The 23,256-nt window shown below is 35.7% G+C and overlaps 1 protein-coding gene across 7 annotated transcripts in view; it reads left to right on the forward strand.

Moving 5' to 3' along the window:
- Positions 1-23,256, forward strand: part of LRRC49 (leucine rich repeat containing 49) — a gene marked incomplete at both ends in the record, with an annotated part of 146,868 nt that overhangs the window by 72,159 nt on the left and 51,453 nt on the right. For all 7 annotated transcript variants that reach the window (XM_082861611.1, XM_082861610.1, XM_082861606.1 and 4 more), the window contains one exon: positions 22,740-22,887. In XM_082861611.1, the coding sequence (XP_082717737.1) occupies positions 22,740-22,887 (148 nt within the window). The remainder of the gene's footprint in view (positions 1-22,739; positions 22,888-23,256) is intronic.

Consider the following 23,256-nt stretch of genomic DNA (forward strand, 5'->3'; position numbering starts at 1 on the left):
CTCCCTGGCATGTGGGATCTTCCCAGACCGGGGCATGAACCCGTGTCCCCTGCATCAGCAGGCGGACTCTCAACAACTGTGCCACCAGGGAAGCCCTAAGGGGGAATTTTGAATCTTAAAATTACTCATGATTATATGTTATATTGGGAGATTGTTTCTAGGTGTTCAGAAACACAATTATGGTAAATTGAGACCAGTGTGTGTTTTATGATTTCCTTTTTGTTTTGTTCTACAAATTCAAGGTATAAGTAGATTAAATCCAAAATGCATTTAGAAATAAACTTAACGTATATAGGTAACTTCCACTAGTGCTCTTCCTTGTACTTGTAGAAAATACTTCCAAAAGGGGTTTGAAGTATTTTGCAATAAAAGTCTCAAATACAGTGAACATAAACATTTAAAACAAAGGTAAGTGACTGTAATATTCCCTTCTTGTCTTTTTCTTGTCATGTTATGTTTTGTTTTCATTGCAGTATAGTTGATTTACAATGTTAGTTTCAGGTATATGGCAAAGTGATTCAGTTCTCATGAAAATAGAAATTCTAAAAAAAAATGTTTACATATCTGTTATGGGTTAATTTACGTCCATTCCACCTCCCAACTCCCCCACCCCAACCCAGATTCCTGTGTTGATCTCTTAACCCCCAATACCTCAGAATGTGACCTTATTTGAAGATATGGTCTTTACAGAGGTAATCAAGTTAATAGGAAGACATTAGGGTGGACCCTAATCTAAGAAGACTGATATCCTTATAAAAAGGGGAAATTTGGAGACAGGTATACAGGAAGAGTGCCATGTGAACATAAAAATGCCTATCTACAAGTCAAAGAGAAAGGCCTAGAACAGATCCTTCTCTCACAGCCCTCAGAAAGAAGCAACCCTGCCAACACCTTGATTTCAGACTTCTAGCCTCTAGAACTGTGAGATAATAAATTTCTGTTGTTTAAAAAAATAAAAATAAAAAATAAAACAAAGTAAGTGAACAGATACTGAAAGGACTGAATAAACTGGTTAGTTAATTTCAGGAAAAAAACAAGGTTAAAATCAATCACGCCAAAACCCCAAGTATGTACTGCTGACCACAAAACTTTCAAATTTGATCTACTGGAGGAACTTTTGTTTATCCTTTATAAATCAGTTCAAACACTAAACAAGGAGAATTATTTTCTTTTTCTATTATCTCTACCATACCTCTTAGAGTACTATATATACTATCTGTTTTGATGTATATCCAGTTATAACTTAATCATAGTATCTGTCATATTTGGCACATAGTAGGCATGTAATTATTCTTTTAATTAATGAATAAATAAGACCAAAGTTTAAGCTGATGTTTTTCAATATTTATAGATAATTTTTAATAGCCCTTTTCAGCATGTTATCTTATTTAGTTGTCTGAGGATTCAGTTTGCAGCTAATTCAGCATGGCTGTCCCCTGGGATATAAAATGCTAAGAAGTAAATAAAACAAGGAAGCTAAATTAAAATTATTTTATGGTACAGTTGGGTTATTAGAAACAACTGTCACAAGATCTTCCAGACTGAAAGCTTTCCTCAGTGATTTAAGATTTCATTGGGTTACTTTTTGAATATTTGAGTAGATTCAACGTTGTTCTTGGAGAAGAACTGAGACTGTGCTTCAGGTAGCTTCTAAATTATCTGATGCAAAGATAAGATAGCCCTCTTATATATAAATATAAATATATGCCGTTTTAAAGTCCTTGTCTGCTAATTCCAACATTCCAACATCTGTCATATCTGGGACATTTATAGTGACCTGTTTTTCCTCTTTGATGTATGTATTAAGTTTTCTTGCTTTCTCATGTATCTGGCAATGTTTTATTGCATTCTTGGCATTGTGGATATTATGTTGTTGAGACTCTGTGTTTTGTTGTCTTAATTTAAAGATTGTTGAGTTTTGTTCTGTAAGGTAGTTAAACTACTGGAGAATCAAGTTGATGCTGTTGAGGCTTATTTTCAGGCTTTTTTAGGGCAGGTCTAAAGTAATCTTATTCTACAAGTAGAGAAATAAGCTTTATATCTATATTTATTTTTTCCTGACAGTAAACACAAGGTTTCTACATCAAAGGCAGACTGATTAATACCTGCAGAATATCTTTGCACTGGTTTCCTATGCTCCATTTTTCCTCAGAGGGTTATGTGATGGGGCAGATGTCACGTACATGTCCAGGGTGGGGAGTTTCTAGCACATCAGAGGAACCCAAAATTATTAGTTTTGGAGCTTATATAGGAGATGCCTGCACAGCTTCACCTCCTCCCCTCTGGAGAAGGAGAGAGAGACAGAGACACACAGAGAGAGAGATGGGGAAGGCTTCTTGGTCAAATACCCTTTAGAATGTAACTGCTTAGTTCTGGGAGATAAAGTTCTATGTCATTCCAGAGGTCTCTACCTATGCAATCACTTTTAACCCAGGTGCCAATTTTCTTTGCTCAGAAAGCCCTGCCCATGCAGAAATATGAACATCTTAACATTGCCCAATATAGAGCAGCCCAACAGCTAAGGCATAGCATTTCTGGGACCTCAACTGTATTCACTGTGTTTTCACTGTGGTCTCTTACTATGTCTGGTTGGACCTCCAATGTCTCCCAGCTCTGTGTGGCCTATAGGTACACTTTTCATCTCATGGCCCCTTAATAGTTGTATTTTGGTAGGGTTCCCGGAGCCACCCTGTGTTGGTACATCTTAATATTCAGCCAAATACTTGAAAGACTTCTATGCAGATTTCTGGAGTTTCTTCTCTACACAACTCCTTATTCTCCACTACCCCCCACCTCAAATCCCAGCAGCCCCAGCGGACCCAAACTCTGACCTCTGTTTCATCCACCCAGTGAGACCTCTGTTCCTTTTTGACTCCCCTTCTCTGTGCTGTGATCTGGAAAGTGCCTCCAGGCAGAAAGCAAGACTAAAGTGGCCTTCATGTGTTTCTCTTCCCCAGTGATCAGCTCTATCCTGTCTGTTGTTCAATGCTTGCGTCTAATATTTTGTCCAGTTTCATAGTTGTTTACATTGGGAAATTGATCTGATACCATTACCATCATAGCCAAAACTGCAAGTTCCTTCTACTATATTTTCAAATTATCATGTTGTATACCATCTTTGCCATCTACCTGTCTGGTATTTAAAGAATATGAATTCCCTTTAAATTAACAATACTGTATTCCTGTATCTAAGAACCAGTGACTTAATCTAATCCTGAATTGGTAAATGTGCAGTTTCTGTGAAAAGCCTCCCTGATATTTAAATTAAACAATTAAGAAATGAGCTAAAAATCTATTGTAAAAATCCACTCCAATATCATGTTATTTGTCCAGAAATCTCCATGCTCTGTCTTTATTACTTTATCTCCCTATAGAAATTCCTTCAAAATTTAGCATATTCTAATATTTTTTAAAGAGATTGAGGAAAGAACTAGTTAAACCAGAAAATTCTGGCTAGTGAAAGATACTACAATGGAGCACCGATTTTGTCATGGGTTAAAGTGAAAAGGGAGCACTATGAATGTATGATTAAATTATTGGGATACTTTTTCCTATGCCCACACATTAAATATGTCTACATATAGTCATTCCTGAGTCCATGTCTGAGATTACAGGATCATGTCATTATCAAAAGAAAAATATTTTCCTATTTGTGATAGAAAAATACATGTTATCTAAAATCTGTGTTAAATTATTTAGGAATACATTTATAAGAATTGTATGTTTCTATAAAACCTGCTGACTTTTGATGTTTGAAGGGTGATTGATAATCATAGCCTTTCTCTTCTGCTCTAAGTTTTGAATCAATTGAAAAATACAGGAATCAGACAAATGGAGTATGAAATAGCAGAATGCAGTTTAGATATGCACCTACAATCAGGCTTCCTAATATATATCTCTCCTGGATTGGATTTTCAACTCACTGGCAGAGGAATTGGAAAACTGAGATCTCCCTCTCTGGGAGGAGTGGAGCCAAAGAGAACACTCCCATCCTGGAGACTGGGTGGCCTGAAAGAAAAATAAGAGAATACTATTATGGTATTCCAGTACTATCGTGTATGCACTTCTCCTTTTGAGAGTTTACCTCCTAGGAATTGTGTGTGTGTGTGTGTGTGTGTGTGTGTGTGTGTGTGTGTGTGAATAGGTTATCAGATGGGGTAAATTAGTTGCTTTCTCCATATTAGTTTTTAGTATTAAAGATGACTTTTATGAAGGGCTGAAACTTAGCTTGGTCAGGAAGGAAAATTATTGCCTGATCTTGATAGTCACTGAACTTCCAGTCAGGCCTTGGTTAAAGACCAGGGCATTTTCCCCTTTAAAAAAAATCTTGCTTATATCCAAGTAAGGGAGTTGGGGTTCTCTATAAATAGGGAGGATATTTCTGGATTCTTGCCTTGAAGGAAGGTGAGTCAGTTAGGCTTGTTTTTCCTGGACACCTAAAAAGATATCACAGTGGCTTAATTATATACTCCAAGGCACCTTAATGGGTAGTTCAGAACTGTTGACTAGCATCTGGGAATTGTTTTTTGACAAAACATCCTTCTTATGGTTTAAAAAGAAGTTGACAATATCATTTGTTGACCCCATGTTAGAGACCATAGTTTTTAGTTTAGGAATCTCCTGGGAAGCACTGAATAATGTAAGCCAAATTAATAATATTTTTCTGCTAGTTCCTTTCATCTTGTCTTTGGGGTTTGCTTTTTTGCACTTCTGGGGTATTGGCTTGTGATTCTCCAAAATAACCCACTTGAGGGATTATGAGAGTGTTTTTCATAGCTGCATGGGATTAGGATGTAGGACTACCTTAGAAATATCCAGAGAATGGTAGCTAATAATTACTCCTCATCCTTCACATCCTCTACCATTTCATTAAAATGGCTTCATCTCTTTCATTTAAAGAATTTAAAATTTCTTCCCAGTTGGTTTCTGAAGAACGTTGTTGATACATTTCTCTACATAAAACACCAAATAAGGCATTGTGTGGAGTGACAGAGGGTAAATATATGGCGGCTTTTTTCTATGAGTGTATAATCTAATGACAGAGAACACACAAAGACACAAACGTAAAACAAACCACCACTGCTGCCTATAGAAAAGCCAACAGCCCCAGAATCACAGTCTATCAGCTTAGAAGCTCTGATGTAAAGAGCACTTCTTCCCTGATAACTCTGGCAAAAAGGTTTTTTTTGGGGGGTTGTTTTTTTATTGAAATATAGTGTTATTGAAGTATGTTGTGTTAGTTTCTGGTGTACAGCAAAGTGATTCAGTTTTATATATATATATATATATATATATATATATATATATATATATATATATTCTTTTTCATATTCTTTTCCATTGTGATTTATTACAGGATATGGAATATAGTTCCCTGTGCCATACAGTAAGACCCTGCTGTTCATCTATTTTATATACAGTAATTTGTATCTACTAACCCCAAACTCCTACTTTATCCCTCCCCCACTCCCTTTCCCCTTTGGTAACCATAAGTATGTTTTCTATGTCTGTGAGTCTGTTTCTGTTTTGTAAATAAGTTCATTTATATCATATTTTAGATTCTACATATAAGTGATATCATATGGTATTTATCTTTCTCTGTCTGACTTACTTCACTTAGTATGATGATCTCTGGGTCCATCCATGTTGCTGCAAATGGCATTATTTCATTCTTTTTTATGGCTGAGTAATATTCCATCATATATATATATATATATATATATATCACATCTTCTTTATTCATTCATCGTCAGTGGACATTTATGTTGCTTCCATGTCTTGGACATTGTAAATAGTGCTACTATGAACATTGGGGTGCATGTATCTTTTTGAATTAGAGTTTTCTCCATATACATGGCAAAAAGTTTTTGAAGAGCCCTAAAGTTCAAAAATGTGGTCCTGGACCAGTAGTATCAGCATCACTGGGAGCTCATGAGGAATCCAGAATCTCAAGCCCTACCCTAGACCTACTAGATCAGCATCATCATTTTTAAAAGATCCCTGGGTAATTCAAATGTGCATTATAGTCTGGGAAGCACTGTTACAGAGGATTCTGATTGTGCTTGTTTGTTATTTAGGTCAAGTGCCCAGTTGGAACTAGTCACTGTGGCCACAGGCATATAGGACATACTAAATGCTCAAGGCTGGGACATATGTTCTCTATTCCCTAGCACCATATGCGTGGGATCAGTTTGTGGATTGGGTTTGCTACAGAAAAGAAGTGTTCTGTTACCAGGGGAAGCAGGGAGATAAGAGATATCCGACAAACTTATTTCCTCTTTCAGATCTTAGCTTACATTAATGTTAGGGCCATCTGTTTACTAGCCTGTTCACTTTGGGTCATTTCATCCCATTTCCTCTGTGTGAGTGTGTGTGTGTGTGTGTGCACGCGTGTGTGTGTGTATGCGCAGGCACGCGTGCTACTCCCAATCTCCCTCACCTCACAGTACCATCTGTCTGGCTGACCTAGATATCACAGATTCTTGCTTCTTCCACAGCATGGTTCTTCTATCACCTCTCACCGTCATACTTATCAAATACATATGAATACTTTAGGATAAGCACACACAGACCTGTGCCTAAGTCTGAATTCACTTCCTTGTAGTCTTGGTAAGCATGTATCCCTCACTTACTGTCTTTCCTCTTGCCACTGAGGAATTAATCCTTGGAGTCATGCCTTTTCAAGCTATGAATTGTTAAAATGTATTTTTATTTACTAGAGGGAGGCATACTTTTAGCCCTCAGGAATTATAACACCTAGTGACTAACTTACAGAAAGTTTTATAACAGGGAAAGAGAAGGTTATAATCCTTTACTATTGTTATTTACAGTTGACCCTTGAACAACGCAGGGGTTAATCCGCTGATAATTTATAGTCAGCTCTCCTTATCTGAGGTTCCTCTATATCCTCGGATTCAATCAACTACACAGTACTACTGTGTAGTACTGAATTATTTACTACTGAAAAATATCTGCTTATAAGTGCACAGTTCAAACTCACATTGTTCAAGGATCAACTATATTTTGATGTTCATATTTTCTTGGATTTGTTAAGCTGTCTCCTATTATCTTTTGATATGTCCTCCTTCTTTGAGCACTTTCTTACTTTCTGGCACAACTAAATGTTCCAGGCTCATCTTTTACAGGGGTTCTGATTCCTTTTAGTGGAAAACGGTATTTAGACATCAAGATTTGAGTGCCAGGTATGTTCATGGTTACTGGGATATCATTGCTTCTAGGCCTCCTCAGTGGATAGAATTAGGAAATGTGTGTGTGTGTGTGTGTGTGTGTGTGTGTGTGTGTGTGTTTCTGTGAGTTATATACATTTATCTGTTTGTCTATCTGTATACATTTAAAACTGTGGCTTTATACTGACACCCTCATGAATTCAATAGTGAAACTTTCAATTACAGTTCAATTCCACAGGGCTTATGTTACCTTATGTTAAGTTTTTATATACCTTGATACTTGAAGGACAGTTTGTCTAAATATAAAATTCTTGGTTCATTCATTCTTTCCGTGAGTTTTTTAAAAAAAAATATATTGCTTTTGTTACTTTGCATTGTAAGTTGTGTTTAGACCATCTGGTGCCAGTCTGATTTCAATTGTCATCTTTATGCTTAGAGGTCTTGAGGATTAAAAAAAAAATTTTTTTTAAGTCTAACAGTTTTATTAGGATATGTTTTCAAATTCATCATCCTGGTTCAGTTTTCCCAGGTACCTGTTGGTCCTTTTCAATATGTACATTTTGGTCTTTTCTCATTTCCAGAAAGTTTCCTTGGATTATACTTTTAAGTATTAGTTCTGTTCAATTGTTCTGTTTTTATCTTCACGATCTCCTATTACACATACTTGTTTTCTTCTTTGGTTTTCTTCTATTTCAACCACTTTACTTCTGATCCGTTTTATTTCTTTGCCTTGTTTTCATTCTCTTGGTTGTTTTTTCTGGCTTTCTTCAGTGTCCCTTAGTAAAATTTTATTTGGATCTAGTCTCCCTTGGGGACTTTGTGATTTCATCTTTGATTCTGCAATGATTTTGTCTTTTCCTTTCATTTCTTTCCTAAGTTCAGTCAACTCTATTTTTATTTTTTCTTGTTATTGTCATTTTTGCTTTTGATTTTTGAATTTTATATTCAAGGTGGTTTTTCATACCTCCAAATGCTTATTTGAGGGTAATTAATTCAGTGTGGAATATCATGTTATAGTTTTCTTGTTCTTCATATTTCTTTTCAAGGTGGGAGGGAATTTTCATCAGCTTAAGTGGGTTTGATTTTGTATTCTCAAAGTACTTGGTATAGATTTGGTCTGTTTTTGCCAGTTTATTTTGTGAGTTTGGGTGATTTACAAGAATCTTAGGTCAAGGGTATCTTCTGTCAGTGTAGCAAAAGTACAGTGCATGTGTGTGTGTGTGTGTGTGTGTATGTGTGTGTGTGTTGGGGAGAAGGGGTTGTGTATCCTCTTTCTAATCTTTTTTTTTGGGGTTCTCTTTTGTCTTGCAAGCCTCTACATTTTCCCCTTTTGCCCCTTTGCCCATTTTCACCTTCACCATCCAATTTGCAAAGACCTCCTTTACCTTCCTTTCTATCATCTCAAGAGCAATGAATTTTTGAAGACTGCCACAGCTAATCATGTGCTCTTAAAAGTCCATTCCATGTAGCACATGCTCTGATCTAATGGCACTCTCCAATATTTTTGCACCTAGTGTGGACTTTCTCTTTCTGGTGGTGATTGTAAATTAGTTTTAGTCCCACTACTAGTTCCCCTTTTCTCTCTTGGACAGAGTTTTTTTCCAAAGTGTCCTTCTATATTACCTACTTATAGGTAATTTGATACTTGGGCATTCTCTGTCTTTTTGTTATGTTATGGGCATTGGTTTTATGTGATTTGTCTGTTGTTCTTGTAGTTCTTATATTGCTTTTTGGAAGATGGACTGGGACATTCAGTTTATGGCCCTGTATTTACCTCACATATATGTGTATACATGCATGTATGCATGTATATACTTATCTCTCCTATCAGAATGCAATTTCCTTAAGAGTAGAAATTCAGTTTTACTCATCCTTCTGTCCTTAGCAATAATCCCAGTGCCTATCATACACAATGCCCTTTAAACCTTTCTTTTCCATATTAACAATTAAAACAAAATTGTAGTACAACATGTTACTCTGTTAATAAATTATCTATCCCTTTCCCAAAGGCTGCAGATAGCTAAAGGTTTGTAATATGAAGTGAAAAACTCTTCTAACTGTGCAACTATGCCCATGTGGGCTAGATAACCAGCCCTGGGAGTTATTATTTGAGAACCTGAATATATAGAAATTGCCATGTTCCTCATGAGTGAAGGAATATGATTTATATAGTACTATAAGATGATGCTCTTCAGTTTAGAGGAGAGCCCCATGGTTCCTGAATGAATACATTATTGTATTATTCTTGTGACTTGACTATAAAATGAAATGAGAGATTTCAGGAATCTTCTGTTCAAATGAAGAGATAAGTAGCAGTGTTACATTATGCTACTGTAGTTTAAATTGGTTGGGAAGGTCAAAAGTGCTACAGTGAATATTTAATGTTCTGATGAAATCTTAAGGGAAATGATGATGTATTCACCAATACCAGTTTCACACTGAACTCTTCCTTACAGTCATTCTGTCTGGATCATGTAGCAAATGAAATTTAATGTAACTGCCATTTGAATGAGAGATAGATACTTTTGGTAGTTCATGATGCAGAAAGAGAAGTAAGTGATGGATAGGGATATAGGGATCAAACCTAAGAATATGCATAAAGACATATATATGAGTGCTATGGGCTGAAGCGTGTTCTCTCCGCCCCCCCCCCCCATGCATATGTTGAAGTCCTAATCCCTGGTACCTCAGAATATGACCTTATTTGGAGACAGGGCATTTAAAGAAGTAATTAAGGTAAAATGAGGTCATATGGGTGGGTCCTAATTCTGATAAGAATAGGACACCTCTGCACACACACACACAGAAGAAAACCCATGTGTGTGAAGACGGGGATAAGATATGGCCATCTACAAGCCAAAGAGAGAGGCCTCAGAAAAAATAAACCCTGCTGACACCTTGATCTTGGACTTCTATCCTCCAGAACTATGAGAAAATGAATTTCTATTGTTTAAGCTACCCAGATTGTGGTACTTTGTTGATAACCCTACCAAACTAGTGCTACAAGGATACTCATTACAGAATTTTTTAATAGCAGTTCAAAATGGAAACAACATAGGTATCCAAGAGTGGAGGCACAGATTTATTCTTATCCAAGTTTACCTATCCTACCCCCTCTGGCAGTCTGTTTGATGGCAGCAAAACACAGTAAGAATAGTCAAGGATGCAGGCTGCCACCTTCATAAGTAATCCGAGCCAACTCATGAGAATTACCAGTAGAATGAGCACCACTATCTTTCAGTCTGTGGTTTCCTCTATGCAGTGGATAGTGTAGCAAGGCCCCATGGATTAAAACATTAGTTTTATTTATGCTGATCATGAACATGCCAGAGAGAAAAAGAAGACAGGTACTATGCCTGGAAATTCTAAGCACACAGACTCAGTATATCACTTTTTACCAAAATGATTTCATTATTTGTTTTCTATACAAATTTCCTCCAGAACCTCCACTGAATTAAGATTAAACTGCTCAGTTTATTCTTGTTTGTTATCCCTAATGTCAAATTGCTATGCCAAGACCAAAATATATTTGCTTATATCTGATTAAATATTTCTGTTTTTTGCCAACTAAACCTTACAATATAGTCCCCAAGATTCATTACCACAAACAAAAATCTTTCAAGGTTTATTTCTCATATATATTATTTCTTGTAATTTCTCTCCATTTTAATATAGCAGATTTGTTCCATAGATGACTAGAATTCAGCAGGTTAAAAAAATTAGGATATTCTAAAAACATTGAAATACTATGCATTCATTAAAATAATAATTTTAAAATAATGACATGCAAAAGTGTTAGTAGAATATTAAGGAAGCAGTATACAAAGCTATTTCATATAAAATGCTCTACATTTTGTATATCTATCTATCTATCTATCTATCTATCTATCTATCTATATATATATATATCTTTAGGAGGAAAGATTTTACATGGTTTTGGTTTTTTTCCAAATTTTGTTTTTATACTTTTCCAAATTTCCTCACAGATTATGTATTACTTTTATAAGCAGAAAAAAAGGAAGGCAGAAAGGAACAGATATGGAGAAGAATGCTGATTTAATCTCATGGCCACACTTAAGATTTTTTGTTGCATAATTATGGAGTGAGGTGAGGTTTTCAAAACAAATTTTTTTTAATGCATGGACACTGATTCGGCCAGAATAGGTGCTAAACTGGATCTCTCTCGAGGCCCCTGCTATGTCAAAGGTTAATCTTTGTGCTGCCAAAATAATAGGAGGTACAGGGCACCTCAGGGCTGAGAGTGGAGCAGTGAGGAGGGGCATTTAGGTATTTTGAGAGTAGTGGTCTTTATCACCTGGCATGGAAGTATTTCAGAATTTTAACTAAGGCAGTTAGTTATACGAAGTGTATATCAGCCCTGCATGTACATCTCAATCTCTTTAATGGCTACATTTAATTTCATTGAATGGATTAATCTTAATTTATTTAATGAGTCCCTTATTGATGGTCATTTAGATAGTTTGCCATTTTTTGACATATTATATTTGTGAACATGGGCCAGTATATCACAGTGTGACTTTGGAGAAGTCATCTTTCTCCTTAGAATTATGAATCCTTTCTTAATATTAGCAAGGAATTGTGAAGTTCACATTAGAAATCTGTAGTTTTAAGGGGATATTGAAGTTTACCTCAATGGTCTCAAACCTTGACTTTGCATTAGAATCACCTATAGAACTATTTGGAATTATTCATCTGTGACCTAGAGATTCTGATTTAGATCTGGATGGGTTCTAAGTATTTGTATTTTTCAATAAGCTGCTCCACAAATGATTCTGTTGCCCAGCCAGTATTAGCAGCTACTGAAATATAGAAGAATTAATATTTTAAAAGAGGACACGATTGTACGATTTGTCAATGTCTAACGTATTATAAGAAGCATTGGCGAAGATGTGGAGCTACTGAAGCTCTCATACCTGCTAGTGGGAGTGTAAATAGGTAAAAGCATTTTGTAAAACTCTGGCAGTGTCTATTAAGTTGAACTTAATAGGATACTTTATACTCAGCAGTTCTACTCCTAGGTTTATACTCCACAGAAAAGCTTAATATTCTTAGTTTCACTATTTATAATAACACCAGACTGCAAACAAGTGTCCACTAATAGTAGAATAGAGGAAGTAAATTCAAAGCTATTTTTATATAATGGAATACTACCCAGCGATGTGAAATCATCAAACTACAGCTACATACAATGTGGATGAATCTCAAAAAAACAAAACATGTAGCAAGAGAAGCCTGATTCAAACAAATGCATATATACAATTTTATCTAAAACAGGCAAATCTGTATCTATAGTGTTAGAATTGGGAGAGTGGTTACCTTTGGGAGGTGTAATGACTGTAAGGGTACACAAAGGGAGGCATCAGGGTGTGGGTAATATTTTGATCTGGGTACTACTTACATGGGTATGTTCAGTTTGTGCAGAATCATCAAGTTGTGTGCTTGTGATTTGTAGTCTTTCTATGTATTACATGTTGATAAAAAGTTAAAAAATATTGTAAAACCATCATTAGGAGGAAGTTCCTCCAAATAACAAAATTTTTTCATGATAGAATAATAGCTGTCCTTCCATTAACTGTAAAAGAGGAATTTGGTCTGCAGTGGTGTGCTGAGGCCAGCTTGTACTGGCTCACTAGACCAATTTAGGTGCATCTCCTCACCTCAGCAACATCATCTTCATAGCTTAAAACTGGCCATGTTGGAAATATTTACACCATGGAATTGGCAAATGCTACATCAGGTTGTTGTTTTCTCAGAGAGCTGCTTACCTACTCAGTACTGAGTTTACATCTCGTTGTATGTGGGGATATTATTTAACCTGCTTTATAGCTCATGGCATTAGTAAACAATATGAAGGTCTAAAGTGGCTAAAATGATCATGCCTTTTAGAATTATCATTATCATATTTGAGACTGCAAAGAATCTTTTTTTCCTTCTGTAATTCACATATCAATCCAGTAAGAGGAAGTATGTCATTAAGAACTTCCTTTGTCATTTTCAATTTGGTTGCAGTGTCACAAATTAGCATTACAAGAACATTATCAGGTCCTGAAATCTACCCTCAGTAATCAGAGTCATTGTGAATCATGTGAGACTGAAGCTGTGTTGTTTTTTTTTCCACCTTACTGCTAGAAAATGATCATTGTAGCCTGGAGAAAGCTAACAGAATTGTCATCTGCAATTGAGACACTCAACTCTGTGCTGGTGTCTTCTGTCAACCAGATGCATACAGACATAATAGATATTCTCTTTATTGAATCTTTGTCAATGGCATTGTTGTGACAAAAGATACGTAAAGAGACAGTTTAACATTTTTCTGTATTCTGTTCAGCTCTTTAGGTCTCTGTGCTCTCCTTTTCACTTTCTTTTTGATTCTATCTATATCCACAGTCTTCTCTTTATTTCTCTCTGTTGTCACTTTAGCTTCTCAAATATTAAAATCTCTTAAATATTGTGATGAATGGGTTAAACTACTAATAGTTTCCCCAAGGGAAATTTGGAGTTCTTTTTTATGCAGTGTGAAAATTTTTTTCCAGCATATTTTTGCTTTGTGACAAAAACATAGTGACTTATTAGAAGGTAACTTGAGATTCTTTAGGACCATTCATTTCTAAGAACCCCCTACTACCATCATGTACTAAAACGAATTCTAGTGACTAACATTAATTAACATGTATCAAACACGGATGGTTACTTGTTATGGAGCACCAAAAGAAACAGGAAAGTGAAAGAAAATGTATATGGAGAAAAAAAAATATATATGTATATATCTATACATATATATCGGGTTGGGCAAAAAGTTCATTTGGCCAACCCAACACATACATACATACATATATATATATATATGAAAAAATGCATGTTAGTTTTGCTTACTATAATGCTAAAACTGATTATGGGGTTCAACGGTTGTTAGCCTATTCCATTTTTAATAAAGTTCCCCATCATCTTTTCACCTAAGTATTTTAGTAGTTACTGATGATTGTTGTCTGAATCCATTACTTCTTTGGGGGTTACAAATGGTGATATTCTATCATTCTTCATTTTTTAAGCTATGTTTCTTCTATAAAGAAAACTTTTACTAGCTTTTTGGTTTGTGCAAGGAAAATAGGGTAAGTGCTTGATTCCCTTTATCTCCATCCACTGCCTTTGACTTTTTTACTTTAATTAAAAAAATTTTTTTGATCTCTAGAGGTTCTGTGCCTTTTCAGATCTTCTTGGAGTTTACTCACATTTTTAAACCTGTTTTTATTTCTTGGAATGTATTATAATTTTTATATTCTGTTTGATGATCCCATTATATGAAGAAGTCATAGCCAGTTTGACAGTGTCACCTGTTGTTTCTGCTGGCTGTTAGAGTGTTTTATTTCCTTTTGAACTGTGAACCGTTTATTTATCTTGGTACCCATCTTTGGGAATTCTTGGGGTCTTGTATAAAGGTAGGTTTCTCCATGGATGAGTTTCATTTGTTTCTGTCAGATGCCTATGGACGTAAGAAGCCTTCGACCTCTTCAAAATATCAATTCTCCTCTTGAAACATTTTAGACCACGCGTTTAGTGTGGATTCAGGTTGCAAATTGTGGTTTGTGGTTACAAGTAACCAGGGAAGAATTTTCCTCTAGTTCTTAGCCCCAGGTTTTGAGATAGGCAATATTCCTGGGGTAGTAGGTAGAAAAGTTTATAACTGACCCTATATTGAGACCCTAGCCCTTGCGGTCGCAGGGTTATGGACAGGTCTCCAGTAGACTCTTCAACTTGGGTGGCCCCTGGAATTTGTCTTCTGTCCTCCAGCTTTGAAGATCATGTAAACTAGAGCTCAGGTTCATTGGGTTCAATAAGTACCCTCACAACAAAAAGGTCAGTTTCAACATTCTGCTTACCTCTCTGGCTTCCCACCTTTACTTTTTTTTTTGGCTTGCGTACTTCTTTTTTTTTTTCCGGTACATGGGCCTCTCACTGCTGTGGCCTCTCCCGTTGCGGAGCACAGGCTCCGGACGTGCAGGCCCAGCGGCCATGGCTCACGGGCCCAGCCACTCTGCGGCATGTGGGATCTTCCCGGACCAGGGCACGAACCTGTGCCCCCTGCATCGGCTGGTGGACTCCCAACCACTGCACCACCAGGGAAGCCCTTTTTTTTTTTTTTAACAGGTTATGGATGCATTTGAGAAGATTTTTAAAATATATTTTATGCATTTTTAGTTGTTTTTAGCAAGAGCCTCATTCCACAAACTTAGTTCATCATTTTATCAGAAATACAAACACTGTCATTATATGCTCTTTTCTTTAACTGTGCTTCATTCTTTAAGACTTAGATATTATCTTATTGATCTTTCTAGTTATTTTATGTTTATTAATTGTGTATATTTCAGTCCTTGTGAGCACACTTGATTTATTCTACTGTTCCATTTCATTTTAGCCTGCTAGACACATAGTAACTATTCAGTAAAATTCTCACTTATCAGTATAAAATAAGTGAGCTTTTCATTAAGATTATTCCAGAGTACTTGATACTTCATTGGTATGAAAGAGTAAAACCCCTTTTACTAGCATACCTATCTTACTTTTGGGGAGAACTTTCTAATTGGAGAAATTTGACTGGTATTTGGGAATTCTTAGTTAAATATCTATGTGGTATACATGCATCTATGGGAATTTTATATTTTCTCAGTATTTTATTAAGTAAGCATAAAATGGACTGAAATAGTTCATTTTCCTTTTGAGATGAAAGTTTTGATCAGTAGGGACAGATTGTTCCTCTATAGGTTCTTTAGCAGATAGGAAGCAGATGTGGCATTGGGTGGAGACCGCTAGGGGAAGAACAAATGTATGAGTAATCTGGAAAACGATTAAAGTCAAATTATGAGTTAAATGTCAGCCTTTGGACCAAAACTTTTCCATTCTCGGTACTTTGAAGAGACAAGTAACTGAGTGTTCTTAATAAAAGGAGAGACTGTTATTAAAAGCCGGTACCACCCCACTATACTTAGTGTTGTATTTACAAGTGTTTTTGTTTTTTAATAATCTGATTTAGACTTTCTTAGGTTAGGTAGGATATAACCATTCATTAGCCTGTATTTGTACTTAAGGAGTCTGGTTTTATTTGATTAGAGAATGTCTTTAAAATCATATGCACTTTGTGCATTTCTAGGAATGTCTGGCATGTTTACTGGTCAAATGCCTTGCAGATGGAAATGGAATTTTGTGAGGAATCTTCTGGATCAAATACGAATCTATTTTTACTTTAATAAAACTATTCAAAGCATAAAGACTTCAGTCTGGGTGTAAATGCTAGCTGCTGATCTGGGAAGGGTTGCCAGGAAAGTACCTGCTAAGGATTGAAATGATTTTCCCATTCCTGGGGCCTTTTTTTTGGTTGTGCTTGAATTACAGACATAAACCAGATGGGCATCAACAGGTCTTCTAGATCTCTGAAGTGCTTCATGATGACTACATTCACTAGGCACAATGTTTTCTCCTGTATTCACTAATGTGCTTTATAGTATTTGAATTCAGTGAAGATACTGTTTAGTTTTGTGTTTAACAGCACCCATTTAGAAATTATTAGACTAATTCCATTCTCCAGGGGAATACTTGAGAGGTAGAGCTGGGGACAGTTATAATCATTTCAGTTTAAAATTATACCTGCAATAAGAAATAAATCATAGACTCTCTGCAGTCCAGCTTGTAAATAAATAATAAATAACAATAAAATTAGAATATATCTACAATGAATGAAGTTTTCCGGCTTCTCTGTGCTTCTGGACATATTTTTCCACTTTTCAGTGCATCTACCTAATTAGTGACAGATATCAGGTCATAGTGGTCTTATCCGGTCATAGCTTACAGTTTAATTCTGTTCAGATATGCTGGGCCATTGAAGAAAAATGCTCTTCAACATAGAAGAGCTATGTTGCCTCTGCTTCTCACATTAGTTAATATCTTAATGTTGAAATTAAGTTATACCATCCTGTGGTAGCTGGAGGAAAACGTAATGAAAGCCTTTTGGAAACATGTGCTAATAGCCACTGGCCACCAGTGTAGCATAGTGTTCCTCATAAAGGAGAGCTGATAGAGGAAAAGGTGATCTGTCAAACATGTAGTTTTTAATACTTTAAGTTTCTTTGTAAATCAATTTATTGAGATATAATTTACATGTAATAAAATGCACCCATTTTATGTGTAAAGCTCAGTGAATCTTGACAGACTATACACCCTTGTAATCACCACCTCAATCATTAACCCGAGAGAGAAACCTGAAGTTTCTTCCAGATTCCTCTCTTCCTCACACCCAAATAATTACTAATCTCTGTTCATACTACACTCTGAATTTCTGTAGAACCTATTCCCTCCTCTTTACTCTCATAGCTACTACCTTAGATATGCTTGACCCTTACTTTTTTCACCTCTATTACTTACTGCAATCTACTTTATAACTGGTTTTTTACTCTTTAACTCTTTTTTTTCCTTTATAACTTCCATAATGTTACTAAGTTGTGATTATTCTAATCACATTAGCCCCCTACCTTGCTTAAAATCCCTTGATGACCCTTCACAGTTCCCATTCTCAGTCATCAGTTTCTAAGTAAGAGATTGGCTCATAGTGGCAACTGCCTTGATGACTTAATCGGTTATGAAATATGCATGGAGAAGCAGATTTGTGAAGGGAAGGTGATGAGTTAGTTCACTTAACAATGTGGAGGAGTAAAAGTTTGCCTTGTGTTTCAGTTTTAAAGTTATCAGAAGCATTTTATTTGATTCTAGCTTTACATAAAAAACTATGAGGGAAGGAGAAAAGCATCTTTCAAACGTTCATCTAAAACACCATAAAATGTTCTGAGATATTTTATATTGATGAAAAAAAGAATTTTATCAATGCTAGGTAGGAAGAATTGCAATGTTTGTTCTCGTTTATTTATACTCAAAGCGATTATTAAGTCTAAATTCATGAACACTCATTTTATTTGCATATACTAGCCTTTTAAAAAGTGCCTTCCCTAATTCTCAACCACGTCTCAAAAACCATAATGTGTTTATGAATTATGAGATTTACCTTTTAGATTGGTAAAGATAAACTCTGAGGTAAAATAATTGATAGCAGAGTATCTCTACCTTGAATGGGAGGAAAACATAGAAGAAATACTTAAATATGACAATAAAAAAACACAATGAACTTTATTTTTGCTACAGATATCATCTCAACCTTAATTGTCAAGCATATAGGTTATTTTCTATACCATAAATATTCTATATCCTCTAGTTTTTCTTAACACAGAAAGATATTTAGTATAGTTCCTAAATATAAATAAAGTAGTCCTAAAGTACTTTTAGGCCTGTTTACATTAGTTATTTCAATAGTCATTAAAGAGAGTGATTCTAATTTAAATGAGTTTTATCAGTCTGCTCTGGGGTATTATTTAGAAAAGTGATTATTCCCTTCTTTAAAAAATGAAAGTCCTCAAAAATTAAAAATAAAACTACCATGTGATCCAGCAGTTCTTCTTCTGGGTATTTATCTGGAGAAAATGAAAACAGTAACTAAAAAAGATACAGGCACCCCCATGTTCATTGCAGCATTATTTATAGTAGCCAAGATATGGAAACAACCTAAGTGTCCATTGATGGATAAATGGATAAAGAGAATGTGATACACACACACACACACACACACACACACACACACACACAATGGAGTATTATTCAGCCATAAGAAAGAATGAGATCTTGCCATTTGCAACTGCATGGATGGACCTTGAGGGCATTATGCTAAGTGAAATAAGTCAGAGAAAGACAAATACCATATGATCTCACTTATATGTGAAATCTAAAATAAATAAATAAAATGAAATACCAAGCTCATATATATATAAAACAGATTAGGTAAGGGGTGGGTTAAATGGGTGAAGGGTGTCAAAAGTACAAACTTCCACTTATAGAATAAATAAGTCATGGGGATGTAATGTACAGCGTGTCAACTATAGTTAATACTGTATTTCATATTTGAAGATTGCTAAGAGAATAGATCTTAAAAGTTCTCATCACAAGAAAAAAATATTCTGTAACTATGTATGGTAATGGATGTTAACTGACTTAATCATGGTGAACATTTTGCAGTATATACCTATATTGAATCATGTGTATACCTGAAATTAATACAGTGTTGTATGTCACCTGTACCTCAATAAGAAAATCAAAGTCCTGATCAAAATCCCAGCAAGCAGATATTGACAAATGGATTCTAAAGTTTATATGGAAAAACTAAGACTTAGAATAGCAACATGATACTGAAGGAGAACAAAGTTGGAGGACTGACACTAACCTATTTCAAGACTTACTATAAAGGTACAATAATCAGGGCAGCATGGTATTGGTGAAAGAATGGACACATATATCAATGGAGAAGAATAGAGGGTCCCAAAATAGACCCACACAAATATAGTCAAGCGATCTTTGACAAAGGAGCAAAGGCAATTCAATAGAGAAAGAATAGTCTTTTCAATAAATGGCACTGTAACAATTGGATATTCATATAAAATTGAATCTAGGCATAGACCTTATACCTGTTGCAAAATTAACTCAAAGTGGATCATACCTAAATATAAGACACAAGACTATGAAACTTTTAGAAGAAAACTTAAGAGAAAATCTAGGCAGTGTTGGGTTTAGCAAGTTTTTAGATACAACACCAAAAGCATGATCCATGAAAAAGAAAATTGATAAGTTGGACATAGTTAAAATAAAAAACTTCTGCCTTGTGAAGGACGCAATTAAGAAAATGAAAAGGCAAGTCAGACTGGGAGAAATATTTGCAAAACATATATCTGATAAAAGACATATTCGTGATATGACCAAAAAACCCCTTAAAACTCAACAATAAGGAACAAAGAATCCAATTTAAAATGGGCCCAAGAGGGCTTCCCTGGTGGCGCCAGTGGCTGAGAGTCCGCCTGCCAATGCAGTGGACACGGGTTCGTGCCCCAGTCCGGGAGGATCCCACATGCCACGGAGTGTCTGGGCCCGTAAGCCATGGCCGCTGAGCCTGCGCGTCCGGAGCCTGTGCTCCGCAACGGGAGAGGCCACAACAGTGAGAGGCCTGCGTACCTCAAAAAAAAAAAAAAAAATGGGCCCAAGAGCTGAAAATTCAGAGAAGATATACCAGTGGCAAATATGCATATGAAAAAATGCTCAACATCTTTGTCATTTGGGAGTTGCCTATTAAAACAATGAGACCACTACAGACGTATTGGAATGACTAAAATTAAAAAAAAAAGCTGACAAATATGAAATGCTGATAAGAATGTAGAGCCAGTAGGAATACAAGCTGGCACAGCCACTTTGGAAGACAGTTTGGTGGTTTCTTAGAAAGCTGAACATAGTCTTACTGTACAATCCAGCAATTGCACTACTGAGTGCAATTCAATACCCAATTGAGATGAAAATATATGTTCACACAAAAACCTGCATATGAATATTTAAGCCGCTTTATTCATATCACTGAAAACCAGAAGTAACCAAGATGTCTTCAATAGGTAAATGGACAAACTGTGGTACATATAGACAATGGAATATTATTACTCAGTGATTTTTTTAAAAAATAGAAGCTATGAAGCCACGGAAAGATACAGATGAACCTTAGTTGCATACTGCTAAGTGAAAGAAGTCAATCTGAAAAGGCTACACATTATAATATATGATTCCAACTCTATGAAATTCTGGAAAAAACAAAACTATATAGACAGTGAAAAGATCAGTGGCTGCCAGAGATTCAGGGAGAGAGGAGGATGGTTAAATAGGGGATTTTTTAGAGCAATGGAACTATTTTGTATGATACTTTCTTGGTGGATACATGACATGATGCATTTGTCAAAACCCATAGTACTTTACAGCACAAAGAGTGAACTATAATGTACGCATATTAAAAAAATAATTTAGTAGGTTGGAGGATCCCAGGAAGAAATGCATATAGACTGTGACGGGAGATTGTAACTGTATTTCAATTGTACGGAACAACCTTCTTGAAGGTATGAGCAGGGAAGAGTGGGAGGGGAAGGTGCTGACCTAAGTAACTTTGGAAATGAGTCTGTAAGACTAGATGCAAAAGGAATTACACATTATCATTATGCTTTTGTTAATAAAGTTATTTCCCATGGGGGTACAAATTGAAAATTCTGATACCACTATACATATATTCTGGAATTAATAATTAACTAAATGGATGAGAGATGGTGGGAGCCAGATTTCTCCTTGTTGGAGTAGGAATTTACAGATAAGTAAGGGAAAGAGGCTAGAATGATCCCTTTGGTAATAGATTAGAGTTGGAGACATCAGTTTGAACTCATGGTTAGCTTAATGTAGACACAGATGGTTTCATAGAGAAATATCGATATGCGTATACGCACAGGTTGGTATACACACATATATTTCCTTGCTCTGTCATCAGAGGACCTAAAAGAAATGACACCTAGTAGTAAATAGTATACCTAGCCACTAGATCTTTGTTTCTAATGCCATTCCCCAATAAAGGGAATCATGGCTTCTTGAAGAAATGGCTGATTCTAGGACTGGGGTAGGAAATATATGAGTCTAGAGAATCTTATAATGCTAGAAAGTAAGGAAGTGCTTACAAAAACAAAAATCCATGTTAATAGGGGTATGTCAAATGGACATAGGAGCCAACTGAAAGAGGTCCAATGGCCAAAGCTGGAAGAATTTGAACAATAAAATAAGTAAACTAGTACTGGATTATAACCCAAAGAATGAAATGAAATGTCCATGAATCAAAACTGATATAAATAAATACACAGGGAAAAGACAAACTCCCTGGGAAGAAGAATTCCAAATAAATTATGTGGATACTGTGCCCTCAATGAGAGGAAACTAAACTTCTACTCCCTAAGTATGGGCTGCACATAATGACCATCTTCCAAAGAATTCAGTATGGAAAGAAGGGGAGGGAAGAGTAACTTTACATTGGAAACCTGCCAAACACTGTTTCAGTTAGGTGATCAAGGTCAACTTCAACAGTGATAAGTCATATTAGTTAATAGTATGTACCATAACCCTAATCTTATCATGAAAAAAAATACCAGACAAATTTCAGTAGAGGGGCAGCCTACAGAATAACTGATCAGTACTCCTCAAAACTGTCAAGATTATCAAAAATAAGTAAAGTCTAAGAAAATGTCACAGCCAAGAGGAGCCTAAGGAGACACCACAACCAAATGTAATGTGGTATCCTGGATGGGATCTTGGAACAGAAAAAAGACATTGTGTAAAAACTAAAGAAATCTGGATAAAATATTGACTTGAGTTAGTAAGAATATATCAATATTAGTTCATTTATTATAAAAAATGTACTATACTAATACAAGATGTTAATAATAGGGGAAACTTGGTGTGGAGCATGTGGGAAGTCTGTACTATCTTCTCAATTTTACTGTAAATCTAAAACTGTTCTAAAAAATAATGTGTATGAAACAAAACAAAGTACTATTTGAAGGTCTCACAGTAATCCAGTGGTTTCTGTCTTTCCTGCAGTTTTGAGAGTGTTTGCTGCCTTGCTGATTCTACTTCTCTCTCAGACATCACTTTTGATGGCAATCCAATAGCTCAAGAGTCATGGTACAAGCACACTATCCTTCAGAATATGATGCAGCTGCGCCAGCTAGATATGAAGAGAATCACGGTGAGTGAGAACTCTTCTAAACTGCTCACCATACTGTTTTAGTTAGCATGGGTTAGAGTTGGGGTGCATAGTCTTTGCTTGAAATGCTTCTTATTTTTAATGAACTATGGCTTATCATGACTATATACTTCATAATTATAATGACAAGTTTTTTACCTCCTACCCGTATTCCCAATTTCATTGAATTAAATTCCTAGCCTTTTTTTAAAACTAGTCATCATGCTTGTTTTTCATTCTTGCTTAATATCCAGCTAATAATTTACTTTGCAATAAATGAATAAGAATTTCGTTGATAAGTTATATAGTGTAATGGTTAAGAACATGGGTGCTGGAGCCAGACTGCTTGAGTCTGCATCCTGGCTTGACCAT

This window comes from Leucopleurus acutus (assembly GCF_964270905.1).
Source record: "Leucopleurus acutus genome assembly, chromosome: 1".
Lineage (NCBI taxonomy): Eukaryota > Metazoa > Chordata > Mammalia > Artiodactyla > Delphinidae > Leucopleurus > Leucopleurus acutus.